Source organism: Muntiacus reevesi, chromosome 9 (assembly GCF_963930625.1).
Source record: "Muntiacus reevesi chromosome 9, mMunRee1.1, whole genome shotgun sequence".
Lineage (NCBI taxonomy): Eukaryota > Metazoa > Chordata > Mammalia > Artiodactyla > Cervidae > Muntiacus > Muntiacus reevesi.
The window spans coordinates 62,633,260-62,647,623 of NC_089257.1; the positions used below are offsets into that span (position 1 = coordinate 62,633,260).

At 43.9% G+C, this 14,364-nt stretch overlaps 1 protein-coding gene across 4 annotated transcripts in view; it reads right to left on the bottom strand.

The window, feature by feature from the left end:
• KMT2A (lysine methyltransferase 2A) overlaps positions 1–14,364 on the bottom strand; it is an 80,265-nt gene that overhangs the window by 7,108 nt on the left and 58,793 nt on the right. For all 4 annotated transcript variants that reach the window (XM_065944000.1, XM_065943999.1, XM_065943997.1 and 1 more), the window contains 7 exons: positions 9,977–14,216; positions 9,227–9,307; positions 8,269–8,333; positions 6,854–7,024; positions 5,862–5,936; positions 312–490; positions 48–151 (listed from right to left, as the gene is read on the bottom strand). In XM_065944000.1, coding sequence (XP_065800072.1) covers positions 48–151; positions 312–490; positions 5,862–5,936; positions 6,854–7,024; positions 8,269–8,333; positions 9,227–9,307; positions 9,977–14,216 — 4,915 coding nt within the window. The remainder of the gene's footprint in view (positions 1–47; positions 152–311; positions 491–5,861; positions 5,937–6,853; positions 7,025–8,268; positions 8,334–9,226; positions 9,308–9,976; positions 14,217–14,364) is intronic.

Here is a 14,364-nt window from a genome sequence, read left to right on the forward strand (position 1 = left end):
CATTCGCAAAGAGTATTTCTGATGACCCCTCTCCACTTCAGACTTACCGAGCTGACTTCAGCTGTACCTCCTCCTCTTCCTCATCATTGGGGTTGTACTCAGGAGGCTGCCGGTGTTTAGAAGCCAGGAAGTTAAACATGTCAAATGCTGACTTCCTGGAGCCAAAAGATTAAGATATGTTTAGAGAGACAGTTTAGTAGAACCAGTGAAGGACAGTATTAACAGAAAGTCTCAGAGGTTAAGTGGGAAAATAATTATTCCAGTAGACAATAAAATCAGGACCCCAAACTGCTTAAGGAAAAGAACAGAACTTGCCTCAGGTGGACTTCAGCCCTGGCTGAGCCGTGAGGGTTCAGTGGGGGCTCATTGGCCTCCTCTGGTTTGTGGAAACGGAATTTGTAATTCCTACAGTGCTTGGCACCAGACAGTTGCTCAATCAGGAATACAACAGCGTCATGGAGAATCCCCAGCATCCGCAAACCGTTCACACCTGTAGGATCGAAGGCACCAGGGTAGTGAGGAGCCCAGCCAACAGAAGCCACATACAATCACAGAAATGCCTAAATTAGGGAACAACTCTGCCAGAGGCTGCTCAAGAGTGAATTATATAAAGATGAGCTAGAAATGAGCATTAGATAGCCAATAAAATAATGTAGATATAGATACATATGGAAAACACTTGTGACAGTGAAAAAGGCATGCCATCAAATTCTGGACTATTTTCCTTTCTATGGTCCTATGTACATGGGAAATGCTGTGGTATTTCATTACATGGTCATAGTGACCATGAATTATGAGACGAGGCAGGAGTTACTAGCCTCATCTCAAGGAAAGTAAATCTAGATTCACACCTAAGGTAACCTAGCTAGTGTGACAGGATTTGAACCTTGGACTGTGTAACTCTAACTATGACTCCATTTTTGTTTATAGGTAATGGAGCACCTCGGAGAAGGCAATGGCACCCCACTCCAGTACTCTTGCCTGGAAAATCCCATGGAGAGAGGAGCCTGGTAGGCTGCAGTCCATGGGGTCTCGAAGAGTCGGACATGACTGAGCGACTTCACTTTCACTTTTATGCATTGGAGAAGGAAATGGCAACCCACTCCAGCGTTCTTGCCTGGAGAATCCCAGGGATGGGGTCGCACAGAGTCGGACACGACTGAAGTGACTCAGCAGTAGCAGCAGCAATGGAGCACTGGATTCTATAAGCTCATACACATACACACAGGCACCTCACTAAAATCTGTAAGGAATGTTGGCAAACCCTAACAGAGAACTCTCTTCCATGTTATTACGGTGACTGTATGGAGAAATACACCCAATAGCCACTTTGTTTTACTCTTAAGTCTTAATCCACTAATGAGCACTTATTTTTTTTTATTTTTATTTATTTTTTTAAATTTCTTTTTATTTTATAAAAAACAACATTTATGTAAGTCTGCTGGCAAGGCTTTCTGAAATGACTGTCTTCTTTCATTAACGAATGGGACAGAGTAATAACTGCCATCCCTCTTTTTGACACTAGCAAATAGCTAATTAAGCAAACAGTATTATTTTATGTACAATTATTGTTTTTGATTAATAGATAACAAAATAATAATGGTGTCTATTGTAGACAAGATATATATTTCACAGGCCTAACGGTGCTAGAATACATGTAATTCCAATAGACATATAGCTTATATAAAGCATATTTATAGAGATGTAACCCTAGTGTAATTTGGGGGCCTTATGTCTCAAAGGATATCTGTGTTTAAATGTTAACAATCACTTCTAGGAGGTGGAACCTCATCCTACCTTTGAATTTGTTATTGTGGTAGTTAATTTTTTCAACTTGTAAAATTTTACATCTTGGACAATTTTTCTAAAAAGGGAAAAGTTATTATTAAATGCCTAATTTCCACTTCACTTAAGAATATTCTAAGGGATATAATTTGGTTTTAGAGGCAAGCAGAAAGTTAAGTCTCCAGATAAGCAACATTCTTATGATAAAATTATTGTTCTGATTATAACTCAACCTATACAAGTATAAAACACAAGTTGACAATATAAGAGCTTAAGCCATAAAAGGCAATGACAAACATTTTAAATATATATATATATATATATATATGTATTTATTTATTGGGCTGCGCCGGGTCATAGTTACAGCACGTGGGATCTTCAGTCTTCACTGTGGCAAGAGGCATTTTTAGTTGCAGCAAGCAAACTCGGCTGCAGGATGTGGTATCCAGTTTCTGGCCAGGGATCAAAGCTGGGCTGCCTGCACTGGGAGCACAGAGTCTTAGCCACTGAACTGCCAGGCGAGTCCCACTTTTTTCTCTAAAGAACACTGAGTTTCTCCCAAGAATTTCTTCCTACGCGTTTTAGATTCCTGTGCATTCCAACAGAAAAGCCATTAAAAAGATACTTATGGGTATTTTCACAAAATTCATTTTAAGGTTTAGTCTGAGTGTTTAACTCTGCATTTACTAGAGGGCTTACAATAAGATTAGACATTGTGTCAATAACAGGAAAAGAAAGATGAGTTATGCATGGTGCCTGTTCTCAAGGAGCCCTTGGCATAAGTAGGTACATTATGTACACAAACCTCGCAAAGTAAAAGCAACCAGATAAATGTGTAGGATACAGTACTGTGGGAACAGACTAGTCTCTGGTGGGCGATTCACTTACTTGTCCAACAAATATTTACTGATCCCCTGCTGTATCACCTGCATTTGTTCCATCTACCCACTGTGGCAGAAAGAATCTTGGGAAAACAAAGGTGAACATAACTGGAAGGTACCTGAGACAGGAAGGTCTCAGTTTTAATGTCACCTCAAGAGACGCCTTTCCTGACCACTCTATCTAGAAAAGACTCCCTGCCAGCAATTACCTACCCTTGTGTCAGCCTCTTTCATCACTCCGTTCTATCTTCTTCAGCGTGACTGACAGCTGCCTCTAGAACATAAGGGTGTGAGGACAAGGACAAGGCGGTGGCCTGGGAGATGGAGAATGATAGACAGGTTCTGGATTACGGAGCACAGTGATCAGTGTGGTTCACTCCCAGCATCTACTACTTTGTTTTCTGTGTCTGTGTGTGCTAAGTCGCTTCAGTCATGTCCGACCCTTTGTGACCCTATGGACTATAGCCTGCCAGGCTCCTCTGTTCATGGGATTCTCTAGGCAAGAATACTGGAGTGGGTTGCCATGCCCTACTCCAGGGGATCTTCCCAATTCAGCATTTCCTGCAACAGGTGGGTTCTTTACCACTAGCACCACTTGGGAAGCTCCATGTCTGTGGGTCTATTTCTATTTTGTATATGAGTTCATTTGTATCAATTTTTTTTTAAGATTCCACATGGTGGCACTACTAGTAAAGAACTGGCCTGAAATGCAGGAGACCTAAGAGACGTGGGTTCGATCCCTGGGTCGGGAAGATCCCCTGAAGAAGGAAATGTTCACAGCACACTAGTAAGTGATATCATACATTTGTCTTTCTCTGTCCTCTCTTCCCTCTTAAAACAAAAATATCATAAACAAAATTCCTCTAGGTACTCACTCATTTTCCTTTCCAGGACCAACTTGAAAGGAGACTGTTAGAGAGGGGGCTAGATACAGAAGAGCCAGGGTGAATGGAAGGTTTCCTTCCTCCCTAGATTAATTAAAATCTGTAACTGTGCTTGAAACTGCTGTGTGATATATTTTTACACTGCCTAAATTTAATTTGAAATCTAATACCAATGAATCTATTTCAACTTTAAAAAGAAAGTATAACAAAAACACAATGAGATACCAATTTATACTCACTAAGAAGTCTATGATCAAAAAGACAGACACTAACAAGTGCTGACAAGGATATGGATACTGGAATCATTGTATATTGCTGGTGGAAATGTAAAATAGTGATGCCACACTGGAAAAACAATTTGGCAGTTCTTCATAAAGCTAAGCACAGTCACCATAAACCCAGCAGTTCCACTCCCAGGAGCAGAATCTTACGTGTATTATCAATATTCAGTTCAAAGTGACCCCGGGAGAGGCCACATACAAATTTTTAATTTTAGTTCACCCAATGACCACCACAGTTGGACAGAGCAGAATCTGTGAAACATATTTTGTTGCCCCCAAAGTATCTCCCTCACCAATCTAAAAAACAAAAAAGACACTATTCCCAAAGTAAAAAAGAAGGCAGTCCACAGAATTAAAGAAAATATTTGCAAATTACATATCTGATAAGCAATTATTATCCATACAGAACTTCTGAAACTCAACAACAAACAAAGAAACACCTTATGAAGAAATAGACAAAGGACTTGAATAAACATTTCTCTAAAGAAGATATATAGATGGCTGATAAGCACAAGAAAAGATGCTCAACCTCTCAAGTGATTAGGGAAATGTACAGAAAACAACAAGTATTGGTGAGGATGTGGAGAAATTGGAACTTTTCTGTATCACTGGTGGGAATGTAAAATGATATAGACACTGTAGAAAACAGTATGGCAGTTCCTCATAAAATTAAAAATAGAATCACTATAAGATCCAGCAATTCTATTTCTGGGTATATATCCAAGAGAATTGAAAGCAAAGTCTTGAAGAGACATCTGTACACATATGTTAATAGCAGAATTATTCAAAATATAAAAAACTGGCCAGCAGATTCTTTAAACCACTAGCGAAGTTCATGTTAACTTTTCATCTTATAAAACTGAAACTCTATATCCATTAAACAGTGACTCCCTATTCTCCCCTTCCTACAACTTCTGGTAGCCACCATTATTCTTTCTTTCCATCTTTGTGATTTTAACTATTTGAAGCACCTCATGTGAGTGGAATAGTTCAGTGTTTGTCCTCTTATGCCTCACTTAGTACACTCAGCATAATGTCCCCGAGGTGCATCCTTGCGTGTTGCAGAACTTCCTTTTTCAGGCTGAATAATATTCCATTTAATGTATATTATATTTACTTTATCAATTGATTCATCAGTGGGCACTTAGCTTGCTTCCCAACATGGGTTCAATCTCTGGTTTGGAAAAATTCCACATGCTACAGGGCAACTAGGCCCATGCGCCACCACTACTGAAGCCCGTGTGCCCTAGAGCTTGTGCTCCACAACAAGAGAAGCCATCACAATGCGAAGCCCGTGCACTGCAACTAGAGAGCAGCCCCCACTCGCCACCAGAGAAAGCCCACACACAGCAACGAAGATCCAGTGCAGCCAAAAACATAAACAAACAAACAAGATGAAGAAGTTATAGAGATTGATGGTGGTAATGGCTGCACAACAGGGTGGCTGTATTTAATCCACTGAAGTGTATACTTACAGATAACTTAAAATTATTTCTAATTAAAAAATTTTGTTATGTGTGTTTTGCTACCATAAAAATTGTAAAAAAGAAAAAAAAAAGGAATAAGTACTGAGGTGATGTTACAGTAGAGAAATCTTGAAAGAATTATATTAAATGAAAGCAGCCAGGCACAAGAGGCTATGTCCTGTATGAGTCACTTCTGCAGGAAACGTACGAGGAGGTGCACCCAGAGAGACAGCGCTGAGGAGTGGTGCCAGGGGCTAGGGCTGAGGGGTGACTGCTAGTGGGGATGGGGTTTCTTTTAGGGATGATGGAAATGTTCTGGGATTACACAGTAGTGATGGCTTGCACAGCTCTGTGAATACACTAAAAGCCGTTGATCTGTACACTTTAAATGGGTAAACTGTGTAGTATAAGGTTTATATCTCAATAAAGTGTGAAAAATGATTTTTTTTAAAAAAAAGGAGGATGATTTTTTTTTTTTTTTTGAGTAGAATCAACCCTGTCGCTTAGAGTCATAAGCTACCAGAGGATACTGAAACAGGCGGAAGATGACCTCTGCAGCATTACCTGCAAATGACAGCTGCTTCAGGCGGGCGTTTGACCGAGCCTCCTGGACTTTGTCTGTCAGTGACTTCCAGGCATCTGTAAGGGAGTAAGACACTCAGTTAAGTGTCGCTCTGCGATGCACCTGAAACTATCACAACACTGTTAATTGATTATACTGCAATATAAAATAAGAAGCTGCTCCTTTTTAGAGAAGATTTTCAGTCAAATATCTCAATACCAATGTAGTGAAAATATTCCCTGCTAAATCAGCTTTATGTTGTTTTTAGCTTAAATCAGTTCAGTGAATAAGAAAGCTGGGAAGGTGTCTCACCCAGCAGGGCTCCTTTCTATTACAAAGGATGCAAAAGCAGTGATGAGATGCCTATCTTCTGAAAATGACCCCTGATCCCTAAGCACTCATTTCCCTAGAGGGTAGTTTAGGCCCCAAACATGAATATGTGGTGTGAACTCTGCTCCCTGTACCCCTAACCAACACAGTAACAGCAATAACGGTTAACCAGGACTGTGAGAAGGAGATCACAACCTCTCAGCTCCTTATAATTAAGGGGTGTAACCAGAAAACCTTCACAATCCCTTCCACCTCTAACTTGAGTCTGTGATCTCTCTTCCCACGCTCTTCACTCAATACATCTTATATAGAACTTGCACACTTATTTTCTTGTTCGCTTTACATATCACTTTTTTTAGTTACCCAGGCCTGAATCTCCAGTCACCTGACTCATCTCTCTCTGCCCTCTATATCCTCTATATCCAACGGTCACGAATGTGTCCGTTCTTCCCTCCTTTCCTTTCCTCTCCTTCCAGAAGTGGGCTTTCTTACCTGACATCTCTACTGCAACAATACTCTAACTAGTGGCCTCTTGCCTTCTAGTGTCTCCAATCCAAACTGTCACATACGGAGCTGCCCGCATAAATGGTACCCCTACAGATCAAGTGCAGCCCTGGCTGAACACAGCCTGTGCCGTCAGGCCGACCTAATTGAACCCACTCACCTTCAATACTTTCCGCACATATCTGAAAGCCATCGTCACTTGAAATTTCAAAAACAAGTCCTTTCTTGGGCTTTTTCTCAGCACTGCTTTCCTTCCGCTTCTGTTCTTGCTGGAGCCAAAGCATCAGTGGAGAGCTGAAATTACTTTCTTCTTCCTCTGCCGTTTTAGGTTCTGTGAGGGAGAAAACGGGGGCCAGAGTGGATGCCACGGCACACACGTACGAAGTCCTTTACACACGTCATCTCTAAACCTAACAACATTTCACAGCTGCCTTTATCATTCCCATTTACAGATAACACACCTGAGGCTCAAAGAAGTGGAGCAGCTTGCCTGAGGTTAGAGCTAGAAAATGACAAAAACAAGAATATACACACATATTTTTACATGAAGTTATACTGTCTCTCTAGTGAGTTTCTATAATCACAATCTGACCATTTTACACTAAGAAATTACCCTCAATAGAGTCAAAGCTAAAAAACAACAATGGTTAACATGTATGAGGCATGCTTCCAGGAACTTTCTATATTAACTCAGATAAACCTCAGAACAATTCAGTGAGGCAGGTGTCATTATTATCTTAATTTTAAAGATGAGAAAATTGAGATGGAGAGAGGTCAAGGAGTCCAGGTTCATAGAGCTAATATGGTAAAGCTGGGATTTCAACCTACGTGGCTCCAGAGTCTGCACTCAGCCACTACCCCTCATACTGCCCGCTGACACAGAGACGTATTACTCCCCTCCAGGAATCAGCAAATCAGCAGAATGTAACTACTGCCCAAACCCTATGCACAAGCATCTTCTCTACCTGGTTTTCTTCCAGGAATCCCCTCAATGGGAAAGGGCAAAGACTTATATCCAGAGCTCTCTAGTCTTGAAGTGACTACTTGTTTACCGATGAAATTTACCAAGACAGATGGAAGTTCTATGGAGATGTATCTGGTGTCATAACCTAAATCTGGCTATATTATATAGTAAGAATAGTTCTTGGTTTTCACTAGTGACAACTAAAGGATGGAGGCAGCTCCTTGTGAGTATTTATAGTATAGGTCTTAGTCTGCTGTTCTTTGGTCAATCACGTTTTTTAGAGTTTTTTAAGTTTTTTAGAGTTTTGACTTCTTTTTCCTTTAATCTAGAAAATCAATAGATGTAGAAGGCAATTTTTTAATTTTTTCTTTTTTTACATTTAGTTATTTATTTGGCTGTGCAGGGTCTTGGTTGTGACATGCGGGATCTTTAGTTGTGGCCTGTGAGGTCTTAGCAGCATCATGTGGTATCTAGTTCTCTTGACCAGCGATTGAACCCGGGCCCCCTGCATTGAGAGCATGGAGTCTTAACCACCAGTGAAGTCCCAAGGTGATTTTTACAGTGCTTCTGGCTTTGAAATTCTGATTCTAACATGTCACCCACCCACATACCTGAATTTTCTTGTTCATGTGCTGGATTCTGTGTTGTCTGAATCTCAGGAAGAGCAGCCACTTGCCTACATGAAAAGAAAAGCGAACAGGAGATGCAATACCAGCAAGTTCTTCAATTCAAAGATAAGAACTGTCCACAACCCGCCGTACGGCTGTCAGCTACGCCAGACGTGAGCCATGGGTGCTCTGTGCACAGCCCGCCCAGTGGACACACCGCCACACTACTGTATGACACACAACGTCAGCTATCTTTTGAGAGATCCTTCCCCAAACAATGACATTAAGTTTCTGCTTTGGGGACTGTAGATTGTGTTCTTGAAATTCTTCTCATACCCTTAAGTGTCAGAAAAAAAAAAAAAAGACACTTGTTAGAAGCAGTTCTGGAGTTGCTTAAGTGAGCTAGCTGGTTTAATTAAAAACAAAAGCAGGCTGCGAGAGCCAGTAATCCACACCAGTTTTCACTTTTTAAAATTAAATAGATCATGCAAACAATCCAGATGCAGATCAACAGGAGACTAGTTAAATTACTGTAGCGTCTACCCAATGGACCTGGAGGAAGTCATTAAAAAATGAAGTGGCATAGAAATATGTACACAATACAAGATAATAGGAGAAGAAAACAAGTACAGAATGGTATGTACAGCATTATTCATTTTATGTAAAAAAGGTATATACATATTCATGTGTACATCCTGTAAATCAATATGCACAGAAATGTTGGCATGAAATTAAAACAAATTACAAGCAATGATTACCTCTAGGCAATAAACTGGGAAGGGGGCAAGCAGGATGAATGTGGAATCTTTATCTACTATTTAAGTAATTCTATGGTTTTTTGCAAGCATGTATTAATTCCATTTAAAAAAAAAAAATCAATATGAATCAGGAAGGGCTATTTTCTAAAATGAGGTGGACAGAGCTGAGGGTTTCATCTTAGGTAACCAAGTCTTGTACTCACGCTGCAGGCTGCCCACACTCCTTCTGTGGTGATTGTTCCACACTAGCTGTATCCTGCTGCTCAGCCTCCGTTCCTGGAGTCCTGGAACAGAATCGTTTGGATCTTTTCAGGAAAAACAACAGTAAATATGTGCCCAACGTGGAGGTCAGTCTAGAGAAATGACTCTAACAGGATCACGTAAAATGTACAGGCTGGGAAAAATAACCTGTGGTGATACAGGTCAGTATGTCTAACCTAGCCAGTGCCTGCCTTGAGGAGGTACTGACTTAAGAGAGGACACCAGAAATATTTTATATTATGATCTAAATGGCAGCCTTGTGGGTGCGCACCTAGATAAAAATTCACTTGTGTACTTTACGTATATTTTAATGATAATGTTTCAGAAAAGGACACCAGAAGGATCTCCAACAGGTGGTTTTGCCCTCCAGACAGGAATAATCAATCATCCCTTAGTCTCCTAACTGAGCCTCAGCAAAAAGAAACATGAGCAAACAGTAGCACTGTTCTAAACCAGAGCACAGAGTGATTAAAGATGTGGTTCTGTTCACGGGACAAACTGCCATGAATGGAACTTAATATTACTCTATAAACTACCACTGTGAGAGAAGTAAAAAAAAAATCAAAGTCCAGAAAACCTGAGTAATGCAACTTGGGCAAAGGCGTGTCCCTCCCAGAAGACCACTTCAACAGCCTCTAAGCCAGAGCATGAAATCCCTCAGACCCCAAGGAGCCGAGGTCCGCATCTCTCACCCTGTGACTGAGGTCTGGGGTGTCGTGTTGGCTTCTTGGTCTGGAATGTGTGCTTCAGAAGAACTGGTCCGCAACTGGGAAACTTTGTGCTTCTTGCCACTCCCTTTGTCCAAAGGCAGCGGAATCCGTTTGATTTTTGGTTTGGGTTTTGTGGGCCCCGGCACTGAGGGACTCGCTGACCGCTGTCCGGAGGATGGTGAACCCCCTGGAGAGGCGGAGCTGGCTTGCATAGCTGAGGGTAAAGTCTTGTTCTGCTCCAGGCCCATAGGATTAGGAGCATCTACTGTCTGGGTAAAGCTGGATCCCTGGGACCCTGGGGCAGAATCAAGATCCCGTTGGGAAGAGAGAACCCCGGTTTTGCTGGCAAGGAGCTGATTCACATGGTGGAGCTGATAGTGTTCTTCTGCTTCCCCGGAAGGTGAAGCCGCTGTGACGCCCGGGGTCTGGGTAGATGGGAGCACACAGATGCTGGGTGTGGCGGTCAGAGCGCCCGTGGAGGGAGTCTGTGATGTCCCCAGTGGAGGAAACATTCCTGAACTTGGCGGTAAAGCCACAGGCTGGTCTTGAATCCCCAGGCTCTGCTGGCTGGCTTTGATTAGAAGATTGCTTATGGAGCCGATATCTGGGGTACCCAGCAACCTGGGGTTGGTTAATGCCACGTGTCCTGGAACAGATGCACTACTTGTGGGGGCGGTGGTAGTTTGCATGGATACAACGTTCAGGACAGATGAACCAGAGGCCAGGCCAGACACGGGCCCGGTCGTGAGGTGGCTGGTATCCTGGCTTATGGTAGCAGTGCCTGCCGCTGGGGCAGTGGTCCCCCCCACACTCTGCGGTAGCAGGGGTGCCTGTTCAAAATACATGATGCCAGATTTAGACCTTTTTATGATGTTGGGGACAGTTCGGTGAGATGAAGTATTCAGTGACCCCAAGTCTAAGAGATTGGGATGATTCGGAAGTTGGGAGGGAGTGAAGTTAATCAGTGTCATGTTGGAAACCACGTCTGAAGGGGCAATGTTGGAAGGGGCACTAGAGGGGGCAAGTTTCTTATTCTTTCGGGTCTGCAGGCGAGATATGGGTCTTTTCTTGAGTCCAGAGGATGGAGTGGCTACCGTGGTACTGAGGTCTGTCCTCTGGCTGGCTTCTGAAACCAAAAGCTGGGGGTCCGGAGAAGGCTGGACCCCGATGAGTAGGCCCGAAGGAGGACTGCTGATGTTGGGGGGGAAGCTACTCTGAGTAGCGGCGGGGAAGGAATGTAAGTGCTGGTGATGAGGCATGGGGAGCAAGCCTTTGGCAGCAGAAGGGAACAAAGACTGAGAGGCTGGCAGGCTCGGGTTGAGTCCTGTGGTGAGGGTGAGGCCGCTTCCCATGGGCCCCAGCACGGACGTGTTTGTCTCCATCACACTGGGGGCTGAACTTACAGACGAGGTCAGCTGGATTTTCTGGGTCACTCCATTCGGAAGGGTTTGGAGGACGTAGAGTGGCTGCATGTTCTGGTTAACAACAATGAGTTTCTCGGTGGCTGGTTTCAGGTGGGGTGGAGTGGTCTGGACAGCAGCATTGGAAATCTGAGACGGGCCAGGGCTATCAGTGGAGTTGGGTGCGTATTTCTGATTCTGGATAGGAACGGTAGGGGAAACAGGTACCTGAAGCCCAGGGGTGCTGCTGTTTCTAGTTAAGTCCTGATTGTTGCCATGACCTTGCTCCACGGAACCACAGGGAGGGCTGGAGATGTGGTCTGCATCCATGTGACCTTGGATAAAGTGATCGGGAGTCATGTGGCCTTCGGGACTGGGGTCTACCCCTGGACTCAGCAGGGAGGAGTCACCTTCAGAGGAGGTTTTTTCTGTGATGGTTACTCTCTTCTCTCCAGAGTCTGAGATCACGGCTAGCCTACTGGAGTTCTGGCTAGGGACTGTGGGACTCCGGGTTGTCAGGACGGAGAGATCTGATGGCAGCTCTAAGGGTAACTCAAACTGCTCTTCCGCTGAGATGGAGGAAGAGACACTACTGTCCACAGGCTCCGTCGTCGGCAACTGCTGGGAAAACACTTCAAAAAGACCCATGTCTTTTTCACGATTGCTGTCAAGACCCAAGCCTTCACCAAGGTTGAGGAGTTCTGACGAAGAGGACTCTGGGCTCTCACCCAAAGCCTGCATGGACGGAGTATTCTTCAGGACAAAGTCCATAATGTCCGAGGGCAGGATGTTCCCACAGTCGTCACTGTTGTTGTTATCCGAATCTGACTTCAGGAGCTCGGTGTTATAGGTGTCCAGTAAGTTTTTGTCTGAAGGGGTGCTTGTGTGGACCCTGCGGCTTGACTCCAACGAGCTGAGCTGAGCCTCCAAGGAATCCTGTCCCTGGGCTTTCACTCTGCTCACAGAGTGGCAGTTATCCATCTTTGGCTCATTCTTGTGGCCAACTGAGCTCTTAATGACATGTTCCTTTTCCCCAGCGTCTTCAGGCCGATCCATCTTCAAGTTCTCTGTTCCGTTTTCTTTACTGTTTCTTTTTGGAATCTGGCTGCTCTTCCGAGTTGTGGCTGTGACACTGGTATCACTCTCTGTCCCATCATCGACGCCATCCAACTGTGAGATCTTTGGAAGGTCACATTGTTCTTCCTCCCGAAATAAATTATGGGGTGTCAGCCGTTCCTCTCCACCTGAAGAAATCACTGTCCTAGAGAAGTTGTAATAGTATAAGTCGTCTTCGTCTGAAGTGCTCAGGTCGTCCGCCCCGTCCACCTGTCCTTCAGCGGACCTCTTGCCTCTCTTCTTCCCAGTTGAGCTGCTGTAAAATGGAATGTCTTCTTCGCCGTAGGACCTTACTCCATAGAGTGGGGTGAGCCCAAAGAACATGTTAGAGCGTGCCCGGGCACTGCGGCGGGGGTATCTCCTCTTGAAAGAGCCATCTTCCTGAGGTTTGGGGCCATCTGGAAGCATCAGGTTTCTGTCCTGTACTGGAAGATTCTGATAGTTGTTACTTTGAGAATCCTGGGATGAGGTATTATTGGGGCTTGGTTGGGCCACAGGACCATCTTCTGGGCTTTCTGAGGCGGAAACCGGTTCTGTCGGAGACACAGACTCTATCTGCAAAGGGGAAACAGGACTACTTTCTTTCAGAGTGTTCTTGGACTGACCCTCACTCTCCATTTTTAGAGGTGTCAGTGTTACTTTAACTGTGCGTTTCCGGGGTGTCTGTAATTCCTTTGCAGACCCTTCCACTTGCATGGATGGAGCTTTGGGGACTCCTGGAATAGGATGGGCTTTGTCCCCAATCTTCTCAGAAGAAACATTATTACATGGTCGTTGCCCCATGAAATCAGGAGACAACACTTCATCAACAAACTCTGGCTTTAAGTTTCCTTCCTCACCAGTTGCCACCTGACCAGGTTCCAAGAAAGGTTTACTGGAATGCTTTTCTTTGAAAGTTTCTTTACAAGATTTTTTCCCTTTCTGTCTCCTATCTCTGGAGCTGGCTCCCACGTGTTCATTGACAATGGATGACCTGCTGCTCACTCCAGACAGTTTCAAGTTTTTGACTTCGGCATCTTCATCAAGACTGGGGTTTGCTGACTGGCTGCCATTTGTCTGCTGGTCTCGCTCATTTCTCTGCCCTCTCAGATGGAGCGGTGGGAAAGGGAGGCCCTCTTTAGAAGAAAATGGCACTGAAGAAAGGTCAGCAAAAGCGCCCATTTTATTAACAGTTAATTCTCCAGCTGCTGCATTATGAACCTGTGGGGCCAGTTTCGGAATGCCAGGGTAACCAACATTATGGGCCGATCCCTCTGAGTTCTTGGAACTCAGCATCTTGGTCTTCTCTCCCTTCAAAGAGGAGCTCTTGGATGTCAAGTCTGAAGCACTGGAATGCTTCGTTTCTAAAGAGGAAGAGCCATCCAAGTGACTGGTTTTAGTGCCCACAGTAACTGCTGTCCTTTGCAAATTTGAAGAGGTGGGAGTGTTCTGCCCTAAATTAGTATTAGAATTCAGTGGCCCTAAGACATGATCAACCGCTTTGGCACTTGACTCAAGATCTGCAGTGGTCCCTGTGGTGGAGACAGAGGAAACACTATTCCTGGAGTAAGTGCTCCCAGTTCTCATTGGAGACATTATCCGGAGTTTAGACCGCTGGGGTGACAAGGAAGAAGTACTGTGACGCCTGGAGCCAATGCTTCGAAGTCCAGAGGACAGTAAAGGGTCACCCACTGTGACTATTTCATGAGTGGTTGGGGTAGGGCTTCCTAAATGAAAGAGAAAAAGCAACAAAATCTATTACAGATAGGATAAATGTGTTGTAGTCTCTGGTTTCAATGACTTGGCTATGTATGTTAACAGGTAACAGAAAATCAACATTTTCAATTGGCAAACGTCATTAAGATAAAGTTGCCT